Source organism: Manis pentadactyla, chromosome X (assembly GCF_030020395.1).
Source record: "Manis pentadactyla isolate mManPen7 chromosome X, mManPen7.hap1, whole genome shotgun sequence".
Classification (NCBI taxonomy): Eukaryota; Metazoa; Chordata; class Mammalia; order Pholidota; family Manidae; genus Manis; species Manis pentadactyla.
Genome location: NC_080038.1, coordinates 12,671,964 through 12,697,609, shown reverse-complemented (window position 1 = coordinate 12,697,609; position 25,646 = coordinate 12,671,964). Strand labels below are relative to the sequence as shown.

Genomic DNA, 25,646 nt, shown 5'->3' with positions numbered 1-25,646 from the left:
TCATTGTGTCTTCTTGTGCAGTTGTGCCCAAGCATCTGGAATTGCAAATACTACTGTTATTCTAAATGATTTCCCTTTTAAATTCTCTTTACGATCATATTCAGACCATAATGCTATTTTAAATTATGTGTATAAGCAGGTCATATTACCAGCAGTTTCACTACAGGGTAGAAAAGGGATTGTTTCAAAGTACTCGCTATAACGAGGGGAGGTGTCGGGCTGATGCAACAGAGAACAACCCCAGGATGGGACAAGCTCCAAGTTCCCTCCCTGAAAAGCCCCCAAGCACGGGGTCAGTCACCTCTGCGCAGGGCCTGCAGGCTCTGTCGGGCGTGGCGGTGTAGCTCCTCCACGCAGGGCGGCCTCGTGGCCGGGAGGAAGATGTTTCTCTGCTGCAGCCACGGGGCGCGGTAGTACACGCTCAGCTTACTCTCGATGTCCAAGTTGGAGACGGCTGTGAGACAGAGAAGGAAAGGGGGCGTTATAAGTCTGTAGCTTGCAGTTGTGCGTTTGGCTGACTCTGCGGCAGGGAGGCGACGGGGTGGAGGCTGGTGGAGTGGAGCCCAGACTACTGCTTCCACATTAGGAACTCACTCAAGGCTGGAAGGTTTGAAGTTTACAATCCGGATACGGACAACCTGTGCCCCCAAGCTAAGGGATGGGAGACCCCAGGACACCAACCACCTGCCTGTGACCAGCTAACTCCTTCTCCACACCTGCACTTTGCACTCTCTTTAACTCAGGTGCCCATCAACCTGACAAGGCCCTGGCCAGCCATGCTTGGGTCGGGGTGATGGTGGTGGTGGGGTGTTGTCCTGCCAAGAAGGCAGAGAAAAGCCATAGGAATGAGTCAAAAATTCCAGTCTTCTGGCTGCAGGGTCTCCGAGCTATAGTTGTGCCAACCTGCCCCTGAGGCCTGCCTGAACTCCGCCCCACCCTTGCCCTGCTTTCTGGGACACGTAGCCCCTGACCCTCATATTTAACCTTACCCTGCCGTCTGCCCACCAACCCCATTGCCTGCCACCTTTCAAAGCATTACTTGGCTTCCCCAAGTCCCCAGGGGGACAGCCCAGGCATGAACCCACTGCAGGGCTGCCGGCAGTTCAGGGAGGGAACCACAGATGGTGCTGGTGAGAAGAGGGGCCCAGTCCTTGCAGCGCATCCAAGAGACCGGGGAGGGAGGCCAGCAGGGCATTTCACCCAGTGCACCTCCTTCAGGTTCACCCTGAGCCTAGGATGGAGAGCACTGGCCAGTCACAGATGAATTCCTGTGGACGGACTATTACTAAGCAGGAGTCCGATCAGGAAATTACTTCACAGAGGAACTCCTGAGCACCTGGGCAGTGGGCAGCCTCAGGAATGGCAAGAGGGGACCCGGTTGGCTATCCAGACCAGACTCCCGTCCTGGGCCCAGGAAGCCCCTGTCCTTCCCAGTCTCATTGCCTCCTTTGGCTTCTTTTCCTCTTTTTCCCAGTGTGCAATTTGGGGGCATTCTGCCCAACTGGTCATTCCTGTGCCCAGAGCAGGCTTTTGGTTCTTCTCTGATATGTTCTTTTTGAAGTCTGGTCTACCATTTCACTTGGTCTGAGAAGCCTTACACAGAACAAGATACTCAACAGATGAGGCAGAGAGGCAAATGAAAAAGAAGGGAGGCCAGTTTTGTAGGGGGGAATAGAAGAAAGGAAACTGGGTGAATGCAACCTTTGGGTAATGGACCCCCTCCCCCACTCTCAGTGCTGCATTTATGGCAGTTATTTTTTATTTTGGTTTTGCTTTCTAAGGCAATCTTTAGTAGTGTTTTTTCCTAGAATAATGCATCGTAACCACAAGGACCACCAATAGAGACAAAGACGTATTTCCAAAGCTGCTAAAGAAACATCACATGGACAGGGCCAAAGGGACGATGCCATTCCCTCTAAAATACTGCTTTCGGATTCAAATTTCTGTGGCGATGAAACGTTTTATTAGCTGTGCTATCCAATGTGGTAGCCACTAGCCACACTGGCTATCAAGCACCTTTAAATTTTAAAAAATTTAAATAAATTTAAATTTAAGCACCTTTAAATTTAAAAAAAATTAAATAAATTTAAATTTAAGCACCTTTAAATTTTAAAAATTTAAATAAATTTACATTTAAAACGCTGTAGTTGGCTATTGTGTTGGAGACCATAATCATAAATAGTCTATTATATTCTCTCACCTTCAGCTACAGAGCAGTTGCTCCCTTTGACCTAGATTTATTCCTCTTTGGCATGTAATCTCCAAGAATTCTAGCCCAATGGTTAGAGATCTCAGGACTATATTCCTGGGAAGGGAAGAGTATTTTTAGGGGGAGGTATACGGTACCAAGAATTAAGGCAGCAACTTTGCTTTCTTGAGTTACTCGATACCTTCACCCCTCTCCTTGGAAACCATAAATGTTGTGCAAACCAGTCAGAGGTCACTGAATCCTGGGGCCAAGAAAGTCTAAGAGGAATCACCAAGGAAGAAGCCAGCCTCTTCAAGTACCAGATGAGCTGTGGGAGGCCTTGAAGTAGAAAGAGCGGGTCATATCTGGATCCGAGCTTCGTTTCTCTTGTGTAGAGTAGGAGGGGGCACTGAAGACAGAGGCTTTATTTAGCCACCCTCAGAGGAATGCTCTGGTTCAGTGACCAGGATCGACTAAAAAGTCAGCCTTTCCCTGGATGCAGAGGTCAACTCCCACCCAACACAGCAGAGGCCATTACCAAACCCAACAGAAGTGGGTGTAAATTCATCTGACAGCTGAGAGAAGGGATAGAACACAAAGCTGGCCTGGTGGAAAAAAGGGATAAGAAATTCAGTGGTTAGTCTCAGAGCAGAGGGGCTTCTGAGCACCTCCTCTGCCAGGCCCATCCCTTCAGGAAGGCAGGAGCCAGGCTGGGTCCAGGTGACTTAGGGATAGACCAGAAGCCCCTTACAGCCCCTCATTCCCTCGGCACCACTGACCACAGTCTGCTCAGGGTATTAACCTCAGATAGGCCCTCAGAAACAAGGTCAAGTGGCCATGGCTCCTCAGTCTTTGTGTGGGGAAGGGCTGAGCTCCTAATGTTTATCTCAGTGCTGATCTGAAAAAAAGACTCATCAGAAGTGTTTGTCAAAAACACAGATTCCTGGGCTCCAACCTAGACTTCCTGAACCAGAATTTCCCACAGAGAGGACTGGTAATCTGTATATTTGGAAAGTGGCCCCAGATTATTTTTTATCATTATGCAACTCTGAGAAACATGAAATGCTATCTGATGCCGCCTTGGGATCTTCTGGGAGTGAAGGGAGATAGGCACCATGATGAAAGGGAAGAGACTGCTGAAAAGGGAAGAAACATCTATCTACCCATGGAATGTTCTCCAAGTAGCTATTATGTACCAGGCACGGTGCTAGGTGCTGGGATACAGCACACAACAAAAAATACAAGAGCCCTTGTCCTCATGGAGCATCTGTTCTCTGGTTTGGGGCATAGATGGTTCAGATGCAATTCTGTCTAGAAGCAATAGGTTGGGAGATGTCACCTCTGGCCGACTCCTCCTTCGTGTTATGCGACTCCCTAGGGATGGTCTAAGACCTCTAGATTCTAAAGGCCCTCAACACTGAAAAGATTACAGTCCCCACTCCTCCACCTCCACCTTTCTACAGTAGGTAATCCCAAATTAAAGGATAACGAGTTAGCATGCCATAAAACACATGTAAGGTTTCGCAAAATTCTCTTTCCTTATTATTAAATATTAAACATCAAGTTATTTGAAAAAAGAATTTTTTTGGTGTCACTGCTTTGCTGATGCCCTCAACGCATTCTGTACCCACTGGGCAAGCCAGCGCTGGCTTTCTGGGCTGTTCAACTCCTCCTGCTGCTCAAGACTGTGCATGCGCAGATGCAAAAACTAACACATGACTTCCAGCACAGATAGCCGCGTAATGGATGGTTCCTGGGAGGAACGGGCTCTCACAATGACAGCCTTCAGGGCTAGGAATCCTCACCTCTCCCCAGCCGAAGTCTTTTCCTTTATCTGCTGAGAAGCTGTAACGTATTTCTGCCACGCATTAGCAGGTGAACATTTCCCTCATCACTTGCCCCAATAGTGTTTATCTCTTAGACAGGAGGGGAAGGAAGAATCTTTAATCTCTTGGCTTTGAGTTTTGTCCTGTGGTCATGAAGCATTAACTAGTCCTACGTGTCTCCCGGAGGCAGACATACAGGCACTAATGAAACTCTTCCAAGGAAAACTATCCCATTTTCCTTCTTAAAAAAAATCTATTCCTATTCCTAAGTAACAGTTCAATGAAAGCTGAGTCCACTCACTCATAAGCTGGTGGCACCATGGCCATTGTGAGGCTGTCCCACATCTTTGATTCACTCCTTTTTGTCCCTGTTTAACAGTTTCATCATGGCCCAGCCACGGGAGAGCAGGGTTAGTACTCCCAGTGATGTTTGTTCTCATGATAATGAGAAAAGCAAGAAGCAAGAAGCAAAAAGGTTTCTCCTCTGCTTATTTGGGCACATCCAGGAGCCCTTCTGTGATAGGCAGAATTCCAGGCTAGCCCCCAGGATTCCTGCACTCTTGTGTACATACCTGGTATAGTCCCCTCCTCTTGAGCATAGGCAGCAACTCTGAATTATATTACATGGCAATACAGATTTTAAGATCCTTACTCAGCGGACTCTGAGTTAACTGAAAGGGACATAACTATCCTCAGTGTATCTAGCCTAAACAGGTAAGCCCTTAAAAAGAGACAAGCAGCAGCAGAAACACTCTCCTGTTAGCTCTGGAGAGGCAAACGGTCACACCGTAGAGAAGGCCGTGTGGCGAGTAACTGAGCTGAGGGCCTCAGTCCTACAACCTCAGGGAACTAAGTTTGGCCAACAACCAGTGAGCTTGGAAGAGGCCCCCAGGCCTCAGATAAGAACTCAGCCCCAACCAAAACCCTGTTGCAGCCCAGTGGGACCCTGAGCGGAGGGCCCAGTTAACCCGTGCCCAGACTCCTGACCCATGGAAGTCGCAAGATAATAAATGGGTATTGTTTTAAGCTGCTGAATTTGTGATACTTTGTTATGCAATAACAGAAAACTAATCCATCATCTCACTATTTTATCTGCCTCCTGAGAGTCAGCTGCTTGCCCTGCCTAGTACTTGTCCTCTCCTCCCTTGTTACTGCTCCCCAGGGAAGGGACAGATAATGGCATGGGTTACAATGGGAAATAGGGCTATATGTGTCATTTTTAACCTACAGCAGGAAAAAGGTTATGTGGATGAATTATTTCTCCTGTCCAAGGCTGAAGGCCCTTGCAGAGAGCTCCAGCCTCATGTACCACATGCAAAGCCAGGTGCATTATATTCACGGTATCTTCACACAACCCAAAGATGAAAGTATCACTCCCATTTTACAGTTAAGGAAACAGAAGGCCAGAGAAAGTAAGTAAATTTCCAAGGTCACATACCTGGCAAGTGAAGGATCTGGGATTAGAGACCATCTCTGGCTTCCAAGCTGCTGTGCTTTCCCAAACCAACATTGAAATCAGTTTTGCCTAAACTAAGGCTGTTTGCGGGATGAGTAGGAGATGGACTGGGCTGTCCGCCAACTAAAAAGTGTCTAGTGCTTCTCAAAATCAAAAGAAAGGATTCAGAACTGTTTCTCTTGGTATCATCTGTAGCATTAGGAGTAACCAAGAAGTGAGCACATCTTTCAGAAAGTGCCCAGCAGATTTGTCATATTCCAGAAATACAAACAACACTATAGATAACAGTATCAAACTGTTGGAAGAAAATGCCGTTGTAGGAAATGTCCTCGGGGCAGTGAAAAGGCTTTATAGATTGAACTTAGTTCATTCCCCTGTCGAACTCTGGAGATAATGGAATTGTCTAAACCTTGATTCATGATATGGTCACTGGGTTCATCTGAAATGAGTCGACTTGGAAGTTGAGGAAAACCAGTGGCCATTCCTCTGTCAGAAAGGCTGGGCCCATTCCTAAGGACAGGAGAAGGGCTGGGCTTAGGAGCTGTTGGAAGGGGTCAAAATCAGGGGCAAGTATCATCTTGCCCCACCCTCTCCGGCCCCCTCTCCCCTTGCCCTGCTGGGGCTGGCACTTGGTCAGGGCTGCCCTTCCTGGCCTCACGAACATCTGGCTCCTTACAGCCTTCTTAGCCCTAGGAGGAGCATGCATGCTTACTCTTGGCCTCCCTTCCTGGGGAGGCTCTCTGTCAAGTCTCCACCTCTGCCTCTGGCTATCTGCCCATGCTACTCTTTCCTCCTGGCAGCCTCTCCTGAATTTAGAAGGGGGAAGGCGACAGCTGAAATCAGAGTTTGAATGCTACATATGGTGAACATTTCAGAAAAATGTGCAAAGTGACTTGGACTAGAATTTCCTTATAGATTTCTAAATATGTTCTTAGAGTGCCCACAGGACGAACTACCCAAATACACCTCACTACCCTTTCTTCCTGCCCTTCCACCCATCACACCCTCCCCCCTCCCCCATCACACAGCTTTCTTGCCAGGAACACATCTCTCCACAAACCATCCATTCTGATGCCCTGTGACAGAAAGCAGCGGGGAGTGTGTTAGCCCGTTAATGTATTAATGAGCATCTGACATTGTCAGTGTCACAGTTACACTGCCGGTTTGCTCCCAGGGACCCTGCTAGGCAGAAGCCAGTCATCAGCAGTCATCAGCTTGGTAAGCAAAACAGAAATCTACCCCGAGTCTTTTCTGCTGCTGCCTGAGTTCTCAGATCTGTTAGGGAGCTAGAGGGGATTCCACCACGTGAAACCGTTCACCCCTGCCTGCCATTCAGTCCTTGGCAACCAGCCCCTTGCCCACTGTGCTTGGCAGCGTGGAGGAGCAGGCAGGGTAGGGGGCACCAAGCCTCCTGCCTGTGGAGCAGCCCAATGCCAGAGCCGGGCTCCTGGTCCCTGCTGGGCTTCCTTTTCTGTAGAACCACAGTAAGTAGACTTGTTCCTCACTGTGGACAAAGCATCCAGTGTGGACCACTCAGCATCAGAAAAATCCAGGCTCCCTGACAAGTTCCAGTGTCCTGAAACATGTCAGCATCCACAGATAGAACATGCCTGTGTATTTATTTATATACTAAAATGATCTAGAACAATTTTGTTTTCCCATAGGATTATTTCCCCAAGCTCTAAAACAAAATGATGCTTCACACTAGGGGTATTGCTTAGTTGTTACTGCTACATTATTGTTGTTTTAATGTTTGACATCGTATGGAGAGACCACTAGAAGCCTGGGTTCTTTTCCCTGTTCTGTGCCCTTGTGCAAGTCGCTAAACCTTCCCAGGAGAAGTTCCCCCATGTTCACAAACAAGGGCTTGGACTCTTCTGCTCTCTGAGTCCTGTGCTGCTCCACTGAGGTCTCCGCTTTCTACCAGTGACCAAAATTAAGTGGGGCTGCCTCATCTACCCAGAGGATTCTGTATTCAAACTATAGCAGAATGCACTGGGGGAGCGACCCTGGGCTCTGGGGTGGAAAGATGGGGGTCCATCACAGCAGCAGTGGGTCCAGAACAAGTTGCTGAGCTCTTGGGGTCCCTGCACCTGCGTCTGTAAAGTGGGAACCCTAGAGCCGTCATAGAGTGCTTCTAAGGATCCAGTGAAACGCTCACATCTTTGCCATGTCAGTGCTCACTAAATATTAGTTCTCTTTCCTGGATTGGGAACAAAAGAGGACTGAGAGGCCAGGATTGGGGTCCAAGTTCAAAAGAGGAAAGTTTGTTCTTGTCCATGTTTCTTTTTTCCTCTTCTCTTGTTTTCCTGTCTTCTAGGTGAGTGAAGTGTAAACAAGATGAGACCAGTAGAGCTCATTCTTTGGGTTGGAGGGAGGTGGTCTTACAATCTGGAAACTGGAAAGAAGGCTGCCTACAACCAGGGAGCCTGTGACCTCCCCGAGAGGTCAGATGTCCCCAGGCTCTGGTACTGGAAGGTTTGGGCAGCATTCAGTGTAACGACTTGGAGACCCTAATTCTCCGAGCTGCTGTCAGAGCTGCAGCACCACACATTCGCCTTGGAAGCGGTTTGTAATTTACTTGTTTATCTTCGGGTCATTCTGCTGCCATGTTCTACACCATGCACTTCCTCCAGAATGTAAGCACGTAGCCATCTGTCACAGCTCAGCTACTGTTTTAAGAAAATTCCTTCAGGCATCTAACAGTCACTGGCTTCTACTGCTGGAAGGGACCTTGGAAATTACAGACTTCGGTGTTTTTTTCAAACCACAGGGCATGACCCATTAGTGGATCGTGAAATCCATTTAGCAGGTCAGGACTAGCATTTTTAAAACAATGAAATAGAAAATACCAAACTGCAGTGCATGCAGTAAGTACTGGTTTGTGAGGCTACTGGTTCTGTCACACGTGTGTGCGTGTGTATATGTCTATCTGTGTATGTATGCTGGTGAAAATGTGTGTCCTGCTCCAGGGAGCAGTCCACACACTGAAAGCTACTGTTTAAGCCACTCCTCTCATGTACTGATGAAGAAGTCAAGGTTCAAAGATCTGACCCAAGATCACAGAGCTGATTTTTGGCAGAGGCAAAAACAGACCTCACGTCTCCTGACCTTGGGTCCCTGTACTTCCCTTGGCAACTTGCTCCTCCAATGCCAATGTACAGCCTCGCTGCTGTGCCCTTCATCTCCCTCGCTTGCTGTTCGCTTCCTCTCATATCAGTCAGGCTGTCCTTCAAACCAAAACCAAAACCGCATTCTCACCTGTTCTCTAAGAAACCGGTCATTTTTATTTTAGGATTCTAGAAGCACTTTACCCCGGGCAGCAAAGAGCAAGTGCCCTGGAGATGCTGATGCTGCCAGTCAGCAGAGCACACACTGAGTAGCACTAGTTTAAAGAGAGACCAAGGCAACAAGATAGGTACTAGGCTGAACAATATTAAATTAGTGATATTCAACTGTTTTGCTCTAGAAACATTATGTCCAAAGTTCAGTCTAATAATTAGATCAAGCCCAAGGTCACCTTTACCAGCTGGGCCATCATACTTTTACACGGTGGCCAAGCGCTTGATTTCCAGCAACCCGGACAGAAAATGACCAGCCCATTACCAAGTCATGATGTGTTTGTGCCGGTTTGCAAGGCTTGCATGCCTGATCTTAAATCAGAGAGGGAGGAGCAGGAGCTTGGTTCAACCCTTGCTTCATCAGCCCTGCACCCCTTAAAGAGACACTGGCAGTTTTAGAAGTTCACAAACCGGTTAAAGTATAGAAAAAATGATACTGATGACCTGAAATAAGGAACGTGATGTTTCAGGAAAGCTAAATGAATAGCCAAAGAAGTCCAAGACTCAGGAAAGGCTGAATGTCACCAATATGTGTTTATTATTTACAAAGAACCCAGTGAGGTTGGCTATAGGGAAGACCATGCGTACCATCCTTTGATACTGTCAACTCCTTGAAAGCGGGAAAATGGAGAGGAAAGAAGGAACTCTACTCAAAAAGGTGGATATGATGTTTTAGAGTCCCTTCACTCCTGCTCAAACTACAGATGCGATGTCATGAGCGCAGGCATCTGACATTCCAGGGAAGAAAGTGGAGCCGAAGTGGGAAAGGCAGGTTAGAAAAAGCATGTGACAAATCACCTTTCTATTCAGAAGACACTGCACACAGCCACTGGATGTAAGAGGAAAGCGTTGGCTTGCTAATATGGTGCACAGAGCCTCTCTGGTCCTCTTGGACAGACACCTTTGGCTTGGTTAAATTCTCAAGCAGTACAGTAAATGGCACGTGACACCCAGTTACATATGCTAATACGACTCTTTTCCTACACAGAGGTTAGTCTCTTAAAATTTATTTAGAGATCATCAGTGACAATGGAACATTTAAAAGTACTCGCAAAAGGCCCCACATACCACCTTCACTGCACTTACTTAGAATTATTATTTGCTAATTAGTATATTCGTAGGTAGAGGAGAAGTGATGCCCTTTATTGGCCCAACAAAGAAGCTAAAAATACATGAGCCTGCAAGCCAGAAGGAGTTCTTTTCCAAGGACCTTTCCACCCCCAAAGCCTAGACATTTATAATGAGTTCTGTGCTCTCTACAAAAGATACAGCATGAGCTACACAGGTGGGGAACACTTAACGCATGATATATTGAATCTGGAGTCAGAATAAGGTGTTCTCTGTGACTCAATTAGCCAGAGTCTAGCTAGTCTGCAGTGATACTGAGGGAGGCCCACTCTCCATGGACAGTGGCTCTTTCCCTATGTTCATGGGAGACAGGCTCAGAGAATGAAAAGAGTTTGGGTTTCCCCAGGACAGGCACTGAGACAAAAGTTCAGGTACAAGTAGTTTATTTAGGAGGTAATGCTGGGAAACTACCTGTAGGGGACAGAGGGAAGTGAGAAAGGGAAAGGGAAGAAGCCAATAAAGGGCATGTTCATGAGCATGCTAGCACTGTGGGTAACTGGGGCTGGATCCTGCTGGGAGCCAGGGCAGAACACACATTTTAGAGTTGAGGGAGTTGGGATATTTATCTACCACCTCCTGTCAGTCATTGGTTGAGGACTGCATAGGCGCCAGAGCAATATTCCTCTGGTACTTCTAGAAAAGCAGTCTCCCTGGCCAGAGGAAGCCCTCATGCAAAGAAATGCAGGTCCTGGGAGGTGTAAGTCAAGCAGCTGTGCACTGAAGTGACAAGGGTAAGGGAATATGGGCAGGCCACCAATAGTCTTGGAGGTTTTAAGGATGTAACCTTCCCAGCACATAAGCATGTGCATTTCAAATTTGGGATGCCTTGATTGTGCAGCTGGCTAATGTTAAAAGTTCTCCAATTCCAAAGTAGCTTAAAATGGATTTGTTGTCAAAATCCCCTAAGTGTGGCAGGGAGGAACCGTGGTCAGAGAGCTCTGATTCTGGTTGGAACATTAGCTGGGAGGGCTGTGGCCTGAAGGCCTACCTGAGAGGAGACTGCCTTCTGCAGGGGCTTGGACCAGGCACCCTGGTTATTCCCAGGGCCCTGGCTCCTGTGTGGCACTGAGTAGGTGACTGGGCCTCTCAAGCTCTGTTTCCTCCTCTGTCCAGTTTTCAGGCATGATAGGAGTCCCAGGTGCATCTTGCACATTTGCTGCCCGAGATCTGGAATCAGCCCTCTCTCCAAGAAGCCTTAGTTCTTCTCAGAGAGAACACATTTAGAGATACATGCTGCGTATCAGAGGTATTCATTGTTGCTGGGCTGTCACTGACTCTGTCTAGGCTTCTTCACTAGACTGAACTAGAAAATATATAAGTTTCAGAAGGTGACAATAAATCATGAGGTCAAACCACTCTTTCCAATTCAAATCTGAGATTACAGCTGATAATTTACCTTCCTTGATTTTATAATTGATCTCTATTCTCTTAGGCTGAAAATCTTGATTCTTAATGACAGTGGCATAATTTCTTATTTGAATAGTCTCAAAATGAGTACAATAAGACAACTGAATTCAATTTTAGATTTCTCTTTTTTTTCCTTTATCTTTAGGATTTTTTCTACTAGAAATGGAGAACTTTGTTTAAAAGTCCCATGAAATGATTGAAGGGGTTGAATACAATGATTTTAAGGTCCTGTATATTCCTTTGGGTACTTAAAATGAGAAAACTAAGGGAGATTCCTGGATGCCCCATTCAGGTGGATCTAATTTATAAATAACTAAAATCCATCTAAAGTTTCTGCATTTTTAATTTATAGCTGATTTGAGAAAAACATAGAAGACTTTGTGCCCTTCACGCTCATCTGCTGCATGTGTTGCAGTATTTAGGAAACTAGGGGTTTCTTCCCTTCCCTCCTGGCCTCTTAGGAACTGTGCCACTGGCCCTTGGAGGGGATGGACTGGCTCTGTTGAGTAACAGAGCACAGAGAAGCCCATGTGGTGATGATGAGAGCTTCTGATCTCCAGAAGACTTGACAGCTCAAGCCTGGAGGTTTTGGCATTTATCCCAGAGATCAAACACATATGTTGGCACCTGTAGGGAAAACGGAAATGAACTAGCCGTTTTTGACTGCAGAGCCTATGATAGAAACTCCATAAGCAATGGCGGACTCTACGGAAGGCCACGCCCCCACCAAAGGCTATGAGTAACCTCCCTGGGGAATCTATCAAGGATTTAGCTGAGGGGACCACACACTGGGATCAGACCACTTCACCTATGAATGACTGTGAACCATGCTAAGCTGCCTTATACAAAATTGACATCTTTGCAGGTCAAAAGAGTTGGATATTGTTGATTTCATACAGTTCAACTTTACAGCTCTTAAATAAGCAAATGAGGATTCAAAAACCCAAGAATCTTTCAAAACACATAACTGACACCCTATTTCCCCCTCCCAGGTTTAAGGCATTTCTGTCATGTTTCCCTTCTCAGGTTGATTTTCTGAGGAGGCAGGCAGAGGTGAGAGAAGAGAGTGAGAAGTTACAACAGGCAGCTGATTCTAGAGGGTCACTGGAGAGCAAGGGCCTCAGGCCCCACTGCTGGTTGGCATGGTCCCAAGGCTCACCAGCAGAGCTTGGCCCTGGTCCCTCTGAGTGGGGGGGACCAGAATCCCTGTCTAAGCACACTTGGTTCTGGAAAATAGAATCTATCACCTCTTATTAAGTTCAAGGTACTGTGCAGATGTACCTTAAGGAGAAAGAGATGCCATCAGTGCCCTTAGGAGTTTATAACCTGGTGGCTGCAGCAGACAAATTAGACGATAACTCAGGGTGGGATCAAGTGTGTACCCTGGGAGAGGCACAGCATGCCAAACAGGTTCAAGAGGAATGCTCTCTGGTTTGGGAAGGGGTACAGGGAAGAGGTAACTTTGAAGTGGGGGGAAGGTTGATGGGTAGGATTAGCAGGTATGCTGGAAAATGCTGGAAGAGAACCATATGAAATTTCCATTTTGGGGTAACAAAGCTTTCTGGCAATTTCCTATGAGGTAATCCAGTGTGAAGGTTGGAAAGGAGTCTGTCAGTGTGAGCCCCAGGAGGAGTTCACTGCTGCTGGGGTAGGAGGCATGTGAAGAGAGCAGGCAGTTTAGGGGTCACTGTGGAGGAAGACAATACCACTTAGTGAGCATGTGCAGGAACCTTGTGCTGGGTTAGGCTCCTAATACAGGGAATACCATTTGGTTCCCACAGTAAACCCAGGAAGCACATTTAATTATCTCCAATTTACTGAGTAGATGCAGAAAGGTTAAGAAACTTGCCCAAGGGCCCAAAACATTATAAATGCTAGAGTCAGGACCTGAAGGAGCACATCTGATTCCAAAGCCCCACACCACTTTCTACCTTGCTACCCCACTTTCTAACCCATACCACTGTCCTGCACAGGAGCAGAAAACCATGAGGGAAGACTATGGTCATCCTGGGAAGGAAGAATGAAGTAGTTCAGTGGAGAGCCCACGTGGCCAGGATGAGGAACCTGCTACATAATGGGGAATGTCTTAGTTGTCCCCAAAGCAGAGCTCAAGACCAGCTGTTTGAGGATAGAGATGGGCTTTCTTGTGTATTTTTTTGCATCCTCTAGCTAAGCAATGGTCTTGAACACTGACCTATATGTTGTAGGAGCTCAAGTTTGTGGGTTGAATATGGCTCAACTCCATAAATGGTTTGAACTATATCTCTTGTGGCCCTTTCTGTCTCCTTTCAATCTGCCTCATTTCTTTTCCTGATCTTTTTTCTCCAAGATAAATTCTACTCAATATATACTTCAAGTTGCACCTCTTCCATGAAGCCATTCAAGACCCCCAGGGCCCAGCTGGTTCATTCATTCATTGAACAATGAGTAATTAAGGACCTTCCATGTGTTAGGAACTGTGCTAGGTACTGGAATACAGTGGTGGACAAGGCAAACACAATTCTTGCCCTTATGTTGCTTATATCCAGGTAAGAAGAAGGCTAGCAAGTAAATCAATTGATAAGGAAGGATGTATCAAGTAGTAATTAGCACTCTGATGAAATAGAACAGGGGGATGTGAGAGAGAGCAAGACTAGTGAGAGGTATGGCATGGAGGAAATGATAGTGGAGACCCAATGACCAGGAAGGCCTTAGATTCTCAACTAGGCATCAGAGATACCAAGGTAAGGAAGAGAGAAAGGGTCCCTGTCCATATTGAGCTGACCTCTACTGGAATGACCTCTTTCTCTAGAAGTCTGGCCTAGCTGGTTACCAAAGTTATTTCCTCTTCTTCCTGGGCACACAGCTAGACTACATTTCCCAGCTTCCCTTGCAGTTGGGTATGACCATGAGTTAAGGTCTAGCAAAAGAATGTGATCAGAAGTGATTTGTGCCACTTCCAGCACAGCCCACAAAAACACCCCACACATTCTCCTTCATGTTCTTGAGACCTTAAAAACCACATGCTGAAGATCATAGACTCATAAGATAGAAGGAACCTGGATCCTTGGACTCCGGCTAGGAGAGAACCTACCCTCCAATGAAGACAAACCAATTTTGGGTATTATGCAACTCAGGAATAATCTGAATTTAATGAAGCCACTGAGATACTGGGGGTTAGTTGTTACAGCAGCTGACATTACACTAATTCACTGAAGTCACTATGTGACTGCCATGGCTATTTATTTGGCCCTTCTTGGCCTAGGACATGGTTCTTATCATATTACCATTTACCTTTGCACATTTAGTTCCCTTTTCCTCCCTGTACGTCCCATCCCCTCAACTCAGACAGCAACAGCACAGTCTGAGGCTTGCCCTTCTTAGCCGAGTACTCTAATATCTCACCTGCTCATTAACATGAGATTTTGCTTTCACTGCTGGTATCAGGTCAGTGAGTGCTTTATGGCCCTTTAAGTCATTTGTACTTTTAGGTAGGGGTATCAGTGTGTTCACCTTTTCTCTTTGCTTAGAAAATGTGCTTTTCCCAACTACCACAAATACAATCCTTATCTCAATCCTTCCCCAAAGTATGATCGTCTCTGAATTGGCAGGGCCTGGGTCACTCCGGCAGTATGAGCCATACACCGTTGTTGCCATCGCTTATTTCCCTGTCAGACTACATACTTTGCCAGGACAAAGATGATTTCTTCTCTACGTCTCAGCATGAAGCACAGCATTAGGCACATAGTAGATGCTCAATAAATGCTTGCTGCATGACCAAATAAGGTTATTTAATGTTGTTAAATATACTGATATGCTATAGAAATAGTCCGCAAAGCTTTTGCTCTTCAGAAAACATCTCTAAAGCCGCCCCCTCAGTTTGCAGTCAGCATTAACAAAAGCTTCCCCATTAAAAACCAGACACACTGAAGTCAGGCTGAATTACAGGCTGCTTCGGGGCAGCCACAGAAATAAGGAAGGTGTGTGAGGGGACACTCAGTAGGACTCTGATTTCCTCCTACTCTGCTACGTACTGGCTTATTTCCCCCCTCCTTTGTTCTTTCTTCCCAAACTCTACCTCTGAATTATTTTTAGGAGCCTACAGGTGGGTGGAGTTACTCTTTGCCCTGACACACACCTCCCTAAGTCACGTACCCAGTGAAAGCTGTGAGCACCCAGTCAGTTGAGACACTGTACCCCATTGGGCTTCAGAGCCTGTCCTCAGCTGATGGAGGGCACCAGGAGCACCTGCGGCAGCTCCTGCTGAGAAGCCTTCTCGTGCCCACAGAGCAAGTCACTCAACCCACCACGGCTTGCCTTCTAGTGCCTGCCCAGCCCAGATGTCAACTTTCTTTGAGAATCACATTGCAGAGCCTCACTGGTCAGAGATTTCAAGACTAAACCAATTTGGCAAAAGAGCAAGATTAGGAAAGAAATGGCTCTACCGTAACCTTGAAAAGTAAAGAAATTCTTTTATTGTTGTTTTTCTTGTATAGCCTCAGACCCATACTGCAATAGGAACTGAGGTTACAACACAGAAGCCACCAACCTGCAAATCAAATGGCATGAGTCAATGACATCAGCCTCGAGACCTGTTCTGAGCCCAAGCAATGGTCCAAGTCACTCATCGGGTCACCTTGCTTGCTCTAACAACAGATCAACCTCAGGAAGAGGCATTTTTGACAGAATTTTACCCATGGCAAAAACAGCTGGATAACCTGATCATTCCAGTGATAAACGAGAACCATTTAGTATTTCATTATACTCACACAACCCATAAACCAGTTTCTAAATGGGCTGTTGCCCAAAAGTTGCCAGTGAATTCAATCAAAGATATAGATTCAGTCCTGTGTAGATGTGGGAGGGCTCCCTTTCAGTAGGCTGTTTTGGGCCCTTTCTGTCATTTCTGCAGGGAATTAAAAATTAGGGCAACAATGTTTTAGGAGGAGGTGACAATATTGGAGAGAAGGCAACTAGCACCTAAACATAACTTGAGAATCTCATTTTCTTTAAGAATGAGTTTCAGCCAGTGTTCTCTTTTAAAAAAAAAACCTTTATTTTAAAGGCTGTCAAACCAATAGCTTTGTTAAGCACAACATTGATTTGCCTTTTATTCACCCAGGTAAAGATTTCTTCTTTCCAAAACAAGACCCAGAAGCGACCCACGGAGGTGCGCAGATTCCGATCTCTCTCCCCACCGTGTCAGCTTGCACTGCGCCCTCCCAGGGCCTTCTTAGGTACTGGATACTGGCTGAAGCCCACTGCAGAAATACCAGTGTCCTCTGTGGTAGGGTTTTCTGCAAATCCACAGAGGGCAGGATCCAGGGGCTATCCAAGCAAACCGCCCTTTCAGGGGTAACAAACTCTGGAAGTTCTGCCCCCTGAGGTGAATTCAAGCCAGTGGCCTGGAGAAGACTATTTAGAGTCTGAACTGGGGGACTATCAGGATTTATTAATAACAATTATACGTTTGGGGCTTTGGAGCAAGTTGTGTTTATTTGGATTGACCCCAAAAGTCTCATCTCAAAAATTAAGAAAAACCCACTTGAATATTCAACTGGTAGTGAGGACTCTGAGATCGTTAGGCCCTTCTTTGCCTCCTGCTTCCCTGGACTGCATTTTCTCCATCACTTCCTTTCTCTGACCCCTTCACACTCCTTCCCATCATCCTTGGCGAGGGCCTGGTTCCTCTAATAGACCAAAACTCGCCTGCCCTTCTTGGATATATTACATTTCCCAGCCCATAGACTCCTGTTATGGTGTTTTTTTCCATTTGGTATATGGGGCAAAAGCAATAGCTATCAGTGCTGTCATAAGAATGAAATCCTTGAGGCTGCAGAAAAATCAGACCAAGAAATTGGAGTGACTAGTCATTCTCTGGTGTTCACTCTTTATCTATTAAAAAACACAAAACACAGAAAACAATGACATTGGTCACTCTGCAAATATTAACCATGCACCTGCCGTGGCCCCTCATGTTGATCTTTGTTCCTGCAACTTATTTCTGCCCTGCTTCTCCCACACATTCACATGCCGAGGATAACAACGATGTCAACAGAAGTTTCCATCTTTGAATATTCACTCATTCAACAAATAATTACTGAGCATCTACTTGAGGCTGCGTGAGACACATGAGGTCTCTGTCCTCCTGGAGCCTGCTGTCCAGTGGGAGAGACAGGTGACAAACTTACAGATACAATGGCAGGTGGCCTAAGTTCTGCAAAGAAGTAAGAAAGCAGGGGAAGAGGATAAAGAGGGATGAGGTCACTGCCCTAGAGAGGGTGCTGTAGCAGATAAGCTCTGTGCCTTGCCAGCAGCTCCTTAGCATGCAGCTAGGCATTCCAAAGGCCACTTCTGTGACCCCCCTGAGAATCTCTGCCTGGAGGTGACATTTTTTTGGCAACGCAAGTATGTCTGGCTCACAAGCAAGAAGTACTGGAGAACTCGTGCTCCCAGGAACAGCCCTCGGCAATGCCGGCTGCTGTCCTCTGAGGCTAAGTTAGCTCAGTAGCGTGGTCGTCCCCTCTCCCGGAGTTCCCCAGCAGGCGGGAGCTCCAGCTGACCCCACGGTGACTGACTGCTTGCGAGCCCATCTTTGCGAGATTTGTTCCCTGCTCTTCTCCACTCTCCTATACTATCACCTGGCTCCCTGCTCAGATAAACCATGTGTACTCCAGTCCTTGTGTCAGGGTCTACCTCTGGGGGAACCCACACTAAACTGGGTCTTCAGGAAGGCTTCTCTCAAAGGTGACATCTGAGCAGGTACCTGATGTGGTGAAGGAGGGAGCTAAGTGAAAATGTGCAGTAAGGGAATTCCAAGCAGAGAGTAGCAGGAGCAAAGGCCCCTAGGTGGGATCATGTTTGAGCGAGGAGCAGCGAAGTCAGAGTGCAGGAACAGAATGAGTGGGGGACAGGGTCTCAGACATGGCTTTCAGACTCTCCCCATTTGGTAGTTAACATTTGTCCTTTAATCCTTTCACTATTTCCTCCAATAGGTTCACTTCTCATTTTCTGAGAGTTCTGCAATTTTATTTGCATTTTCTGTTGCTGTCTATTTAAACGCACCAGCCCCTGACTTGTTGCAGAGGAGCAGGGAGACCGTCCTCGCCCGCTTAGGGAAGCAGCCCCCAGGGGAAAGCAGCACGCTCATGGCAGTGGCGCTCCCCCCCAAAATTTCTTTATAAGATGGGAGACATCATTTTCTCCACTTGCACAGCCAGCAGCAGCTGCAGCAGCAGCAGTGTATCCTGAGAACCCACTGGCTCCCCTTCATCAGCGCTGACCCTCACGCCAGCTGAAAGCCCATCAGCGCCCGCACAGCCCGGCCCAGGGAGGGCAGCACGTCCCACTCACCCGCCTGCAGCTGGCAAGGCTCCCCCACACCCTGATGATGGCACCACAGCCCGGTAGCCATGCCTACACCCGCTGCGCCCTCGCCAAGTATTCTGGGCTCTGCCCAGGTGGCTACTTTGATTCTGAACCAGAGACTCCAGATCACAGAGGATGTGCAGTTCTCTGTAGGCAGCCGGCATGAGCTCAGCACAGAGGCCTCCAGAGCAACACTGCTTTGCTGCCTCCTGGGAGGCCCATCATCAAAACCTCTTGCCCTGACTACACCGGGCCTCCCTCCGTTTGTGCTGCCGGCTGCAGCTACCAGGTGCCCGGCAGTGGAGTCTATTAGCGCTTCCTTCTGATTACAGCTCTTTCTGGAGGAGCTGCCATCTCCAAAGTAGTCAGTAATATGCAAGCCCCGAGCTAAGAGCTATCAGGCCTAAAAGGCAGGCAAAGAGACGGACCTCTGCTGGCAGAACTGGTCTGTAAGCCACTTAGTATCTCTAGGGCTTAGGTTTCTTCCAGGATGGAAGCAGTAACAAAGAGTTACTAAGGCTCCCTTTTACTCCTCCCTGTCCTTAGTGCTAACCCAATGTCCATGTGCATTTATGCTTTCCAGCTTCCTATATGGTCAGATTGGGGCCCGACGACAGAGCGTAAGCTACTAGCCAGTGGGATGTGGGCAGAAGGATGTACACCACTTCTAGGCTTGGTCCTTAAAACACTTCCCAAGAACCTTGCTTCTTGCTTTTCTTCCATTGCTTGGGGGCTACATGTCCTAGGTTTACATCAGACTTCGTGTGCGGAAGAAATAGAACTTCTATTGCATTAAAGCACTGAGCTTTGTTGGTTTACATGTTACCATAACATAATGGAGCCTATCCTAATTCGATTTTCCTTTCTTCTGCCTGTTCATTCATTCATTCACTCATTTGTTCTTTCTGATGTCATTCATTGCCTTGGTATTAAATCTCTACTACATGCTAGCCACTAGTACTTTAGCATGAATAAACCTTAGGTTCTCCCCCTGGAGGACCTGGAGGACTACTGAGAAGGTGGATATGGGAGCAGAGACAATAATAATAGTGTGGTAAGTGTGTACTAGGTGCATACTGTTGTGTGCACAGAAATAAATATTCAGAGGCCTTTACCTTTAGAAAACTTCAAGCATTTCACTCTTCCCAGCTTCATTCTTTACCAGCTGCTTCTCATTGAGGCAGTGCTCACTCTGGCATACTGCATCAATTCTGAAAGAACTGCTTTTACCATTACTCTCTCCTTCCTACCAGCCCATCATCCCAAGTCAGTCATCTCGAAGGACCGTTTCTGTAGGTCATGCCCCTCTTTGAAAATCATCCATGGGTTTTTCATTGCTTGTGGAAGGCCCAAGCTCTTCCATTTGGCATTGATCCAGCTCTGAGCTACCTTTCTGACATCACTTTCCATTTGTCCTTTACCCAAAGCTTCTCTTTCAACTGGACTTGCATAACCCATGTCCAACAAGCCACCCATTGGAGAGTCCACTCCAATGTCTTTTTTTCACACCACTCTTTCCCCAGGACCCTTCCTTGTCTGCCTAAGTCCTTTCTTTTCAAGTCCCACCTCAAGTGATATCTTTGGTCCTTTGCCTACTACAGTCTACAGTGTTAATACATTTAACAACTCAGATGAAATAGACAATTCCTTGGATAAAACCTAGCAAGGGACACAGGAGAATTAGAAAACATAAATAGTCCTGTATCTTCTAAAGAAATTAAATTCTTAAGGCCCTGCCCCCAAAGAGAATTCCAGGACCAGATGACTTCACCTGTGAATTCCGTAAAACATTTTAGGAAGAAGTAATACCCATTTACATGAATTCTTTCAGACAATAGAGGAGGAGGGAACAGTTTCCAATTCGTATATGAAGCCTTTATAGCCTTAATACCAAAACCTGATGAAGGACATCTCTGAAGAGTCTATAGCTCACATCATATTTAAATGGTGAAACACTGACTCTTTTTCCTAAGATTACAAAGAAATCAAACATTCACTTTCACTAGTAGAAGACATAAGGATAAGAAAGGAAGTAGTAAATATTGTCATTATCAGACAAAATTATTCTGTAGGTTAAGAGCCCTATGAGATCCATAAAAACTGCTAGAAGTAAAGAGTGAATTTAGAAGAAAATCACTGACTATAAGGTCAACATATAAAAATCACTTGGATTTCTATATACCAGTAATGAAAAATTGGGGAACTAAATAAAAAAAGAATAGCATTTGCAATAGCATCAAAAATACCAAATACACAGGCATAAATTAAACAAAAGACATGGAAGTCCTCTACACTAAAAACTGCAAAATATTGTTAAGACAAATTTTAAAAGGCCTGTGTGATCAAAAGCTATACTATATTCAGGGATTGGAAGACACAGCATTGTTAAAGATGTCCATTCTCCCCAAAGTCATCAACAGATTCAAGTCAATGGAGAGTCAAAACCCCAGCATTTTTTTTGAATTGACATCAGAAATTGACAAGCTGATTCTAAAATATATATGAAAATGCATAGGTTCTGGAATAGCTAAAACAATCTTGAATGAGGAGAACAAATTTGGAGGACTCATACTACCTGATTTAAAGACTTAAATCTACAGAGGTCAAGACAGTGTGCTTTTGGAAGAGAGCTGACATATATAGATCAATGGAGCAGAACAAAGAGTCCAGAAATATACCCACATATATACAATTGATTGATTTTTTGAAAAAGATATTAAATCAATTCAATGGGTCAAAAGAAAAATTTTTAAAGAAGTGGTTCTGGAACAACTGAATATACATATGGGAAAAAATAGAATTTTGACCCCTACCTTACTCCATCTACAGCAAGTAATTACAGAAGGATCATTGACCTAAACATAAAAGAACTATAAAACCTCTGGAAGAAAATGTATGAGAAAATCTTTATGAACTTGAGGAAGAAGATTTCTCTGGTAGGGCTCAAAAAGGGACTAGTCATAAAAGAAAATACTAATGAATTGGTCTTTGTTGAAATTTTAAAAATTCTACTCACTGAAAGAACACCATTGGCAAGGCACAGACTAGGGATAAATATTTGCAATCCATATATCTGACAAAGAACTTTCATTCAGAATATATAAAGAGCTACTACAAATTAATAATAAGATAAAGAGTCCACTTAAAAATGAGGAAGAGGCTTATGTAGACATTTTACAACCGAAGATATATCAAAGTCTCATAAGCACATGAAAAGGTGTTCAACATTATTTGCTGTCAGATAAATTAAAATTAAAACCACAATGAGATACCATTCCATAGCCACTGGAATGACTGCTGACATATCAAGTGTTGGTGAGGGTACAGAGGAACTAGAACCCTGATATGTTTTTGGTGGGTACAAAACCATTGTAAAATGGTACACTCATTTTGGAAGAATCCCTGCCAGTTTCTTACAAAACTAAACATACACTTACCCTATGACTAAACAATTTCACCCCTAGATATTTACCCCAGAGAAATGGAAACATAAATCCACAAAAATACTTGTCCAAAAATATTCTCAGCAGCTCTATTCATAAAAACCCCTAACTAGAAACAGCTCAACTAAATGGATAAACAAATTGTGATATGTTCTTATAATGGATTACTGCTCAGCAATAAAAAGGAATGAACTACTGATACATACAACAATGTGGGTAAATTTGAAAAACAATTTGCTGAATGAAAGATTTTAAAAAATCATACCGTGTAATTTGATTTAGATGAAGCTCTTGAACAGGCAAATCTAATCTAGTGATAGAAATCAGAATAATGGTTGCCAAAGGGGATAGAAGATTGGAAATGGGTACTAAAAAACTTTGGGGTGATGGAAATATACTGTATATTATTTCAGGAGGTGGTCACACAAATGTGTATGTCAGAGCACACTGAACCCAACACTTAAGACCTGTACACAATTTAATTATATGTAAGTCATACCTCAATAAAAAAAATCCACTACCCCTCCCAAAAAGCCACATTGGATGCTAATGTATTGTATTGTTATTTATTATTTTATCCATTTTAACCTTTCTTAGATCCCTCAACAGGACTACTGCAATATTTGGGTCTCCGTGTTTGTTGAATGAATGAATCAGTAATAATCAGACAGTGTAAAAGGGAAAGAAAACGTAAAGAGAAATTAGAATGTGACACACTGTTTGTATTTTCCTGGGAGTCAACACCATCACAAGTGCAGGTTCCTATCTTCCAACACAAACAATAACTCAATATCTAAGACATCTTGCTTTCATTCACAATAAAAGAGGAGGCAAGGAAGTAAGAGAAAGCTTTTGTCTCCTATATTTTATGGTAACATCACATAATTATTACTCTATTTCTTAACTCTAGCGAGATAGACCAAAAGACATCTGATGAATCACCTTTTCATTCATAAAACCCTGCTTATGTCTTTCATCATTTTTATCCTCCTAGAATAATAGCAGAGAAACAGTACTTGATGGGCCTGCATTATCAGATGCTATTGGAAAGGTCTAGATAAGAGTGCTGAACTACATATTAGTATTCCACATGCAAACCCTTCTGTATAACCCAGAGTCATCCGTATCCTGGCAACCCTCAAAATTTCATTCTCATTGAATTGCTAGATCTTTATCAAAATATAATTATAGCCCTAATTTGAAAGATAAATTTTGATTGTCAGTGCCATGCCCAAAGGAAGAAATAATCAGGTGGGAGAGAGCTTAGGTGCAATTGTTAACCATATAATCAATGTCATGAATCACCCACCCTCTAAAAAAAAAAAAAAAACTTTGGGGGAAGTTGTGAAGGGTAGAGTGAGGAAGGGAAAAAAGTCACCGAGGCATCAGACTTACTTTTGTTACATCATGTTTGCTTTTTCTCATATTGTTGCTTAAGTACTTATCATCTCTTCCCAACTGGAAGAGTTTGGGGAAGGCCCATTCAGTGTCCTGTTTCTGTGTGTGTCCCCAGTGGCCCACCCTGTAGCAGGAAGCAACCCTGTCTACAAACCCCTTACCTTGGGTCAGGTTTCCTGGGAGTAGACTTTGAGACAGATATTGATGTGTGGGAAGTTTAGTGGGAAATGCTCTTTGGGAAAACATATATAGAGGAATGAAGCAAGACTGGGCAGAGAAACTTGGGCTCTGAACAGTCACAACAATGGCTTGGCCAGTCCCATGGGGCAGCTCAGGAGCTGGGACGGTCCTGCAGAATTATCCTGAATTGAGGCAGGGTGACCAGCCGTTGCATGTGCACTGACCTGGGAAGGGGTGTGACCTTGGGCAAGGTGGCTTTCTTCAGCCAAGGATAAGTCCCAAAGAGGGGCTTGGCTGTGAGCTGTCAGCCACCAGAGCCCAGCTCAGGTGAGTATGCGCGTGAGTCCTGGTGAGGAAAGGGGATGTGGGTGGTGGGTCCAAGTAGCCGTTGTGCCCCTTCTGGCTTATAGGGACTCAAGGGCCTGGGAAGGTGACCTGAAATGGAACCCTGACGGATTGAACCCTCCAGCCCATTTCTGCAGGACAGCGGCTCTGCCTCCTGAGGCAGCCAGAGGCTCCTGCTGTGCCTGCGGATACACCCTGCAATGTGCGACTTGCCAGGGTAAAGAAGACGGAGATCAGAAAGAGTCCTATTTCCTCATCCAATTGGTATACTACTGATTTTTCGGAATCTGTCCTTAGCTTATGTCTGAAGGTGGGTACTGATACCTTTTAAAAAATTGAAACATTTGAGACACAGCATGAGAGGGGAAAGAGAGCAGAACTCTCACACTTCAGTTTCCTTTCCTTTGCCATCTCCAGCCTTGGCGCTTCCATGGGCATAAACGGTTTGTTAGTTTGGGGATGGGGAAAGAACCGAGCATATGTAACAATCTTTCTCTGTTGCAGTGAAAGGAAGGGATTTCATTTAACCTACATTTTAATGTACAGTCAACTTCTGAGACCTTTGGGAGTCCTCAAATTTGTAAATATAGAAGCTTCAGACTGTACTACCAGGGTAGACTGTTTCCACGCCTCCTCATAGTCACACCCTTGGTCACCCCCATCCTGGAGTCTGGGCTGGGCCTGTAACTTGCCTCATCCCATTGGTAACACAAATCACAGGCGCAGCCTTAAGAAGGCCTGCAAGCTTCTGCCTTTGCACTCCTGGGAACCCTAAGCTGTCATGTAAGACCAGTTACTCTACTGGAGAGACCAAGCAAAGACATGGCTGGAGAGGGAGAAGCCCCGAGACCACACAGAGACAGAAGTGTCGACAGCACAGTGTCCCAGCTGAGCCTGGCCCCCACGGTGACACGCCGACTGACTGACCGCCAGCAAGCCTAGAAGTGCCAGCAAACTCATTCCAGACTGCAGCATCCTGAACCAATAGATTGGCTGTTACTTCTCAAGCCAATAATTTGGGGTGGTTCCTTATGCAATAATAGACAAAACAACCCCAACTAGCAATGACCTCTAGGGACAAGTGAGTGTGCTCACCTTGTCCCACCCCCACCAAGTCAGCTGCCTTTTATTTGCTCCAAAGAGTCCTTTCTCATTTGACAGTCGCTTTCCACAAGGAAACATTTTTATTACTTCACAATAGTCGCTGCCTGACCAGTGATGAGTAGACCAAAAATTTTTAAAGGGAGGGGGGAACCTCACTGGGTGTCAGAGCTGGAGGGGGCAGTTAGGCTCCCTCTAAGTAGCTCAGTTCTGGGTATCAATTTCATAGGCTTGGGGCTCACATTCATGCCTCAGCACATTGACAAATGACTCCCTGCCGTGGACTTTCAAGGTCACCCACCAAGGGAGGAAGCTCAGAACATTAAATCCTGAGTCTCAGGGTCTGTGTCAGTCGGACATGCCAGAGGGGGCTGGGCACGGAGTCCGTCAGATCAGTGACATAATGCAGTGACATAACTCGGGGCTGGATTCTGGAACTGATCACCCAGGATCAAATCCCAGATCTGTCACTTGTTAACTGTAAAA

General features: G+C 45.5%; 1 protein-coding gene across 1 annotated transcript in view; it reads right to left on the bottom strand.

Moving 5' to 3' along the window:
- The window catches only part of NHS (NHS actin remodeling regulator), a 327,678-nt gene that overhangs the window by 46,875 nt on the left and 255,157 nt on the right, over positions 1 to 25,646 (bottom strand). The window contains exon 2 of the mRNA XM_057495960.1: positions 302 to 454. Coding sequence (XP_057351943.1) covers positions 302 to 454 — 153 coding nt within the window. The remainder of the gene's footprint in view (positions 1 to 301; positions 455 to 25,646) is intronic.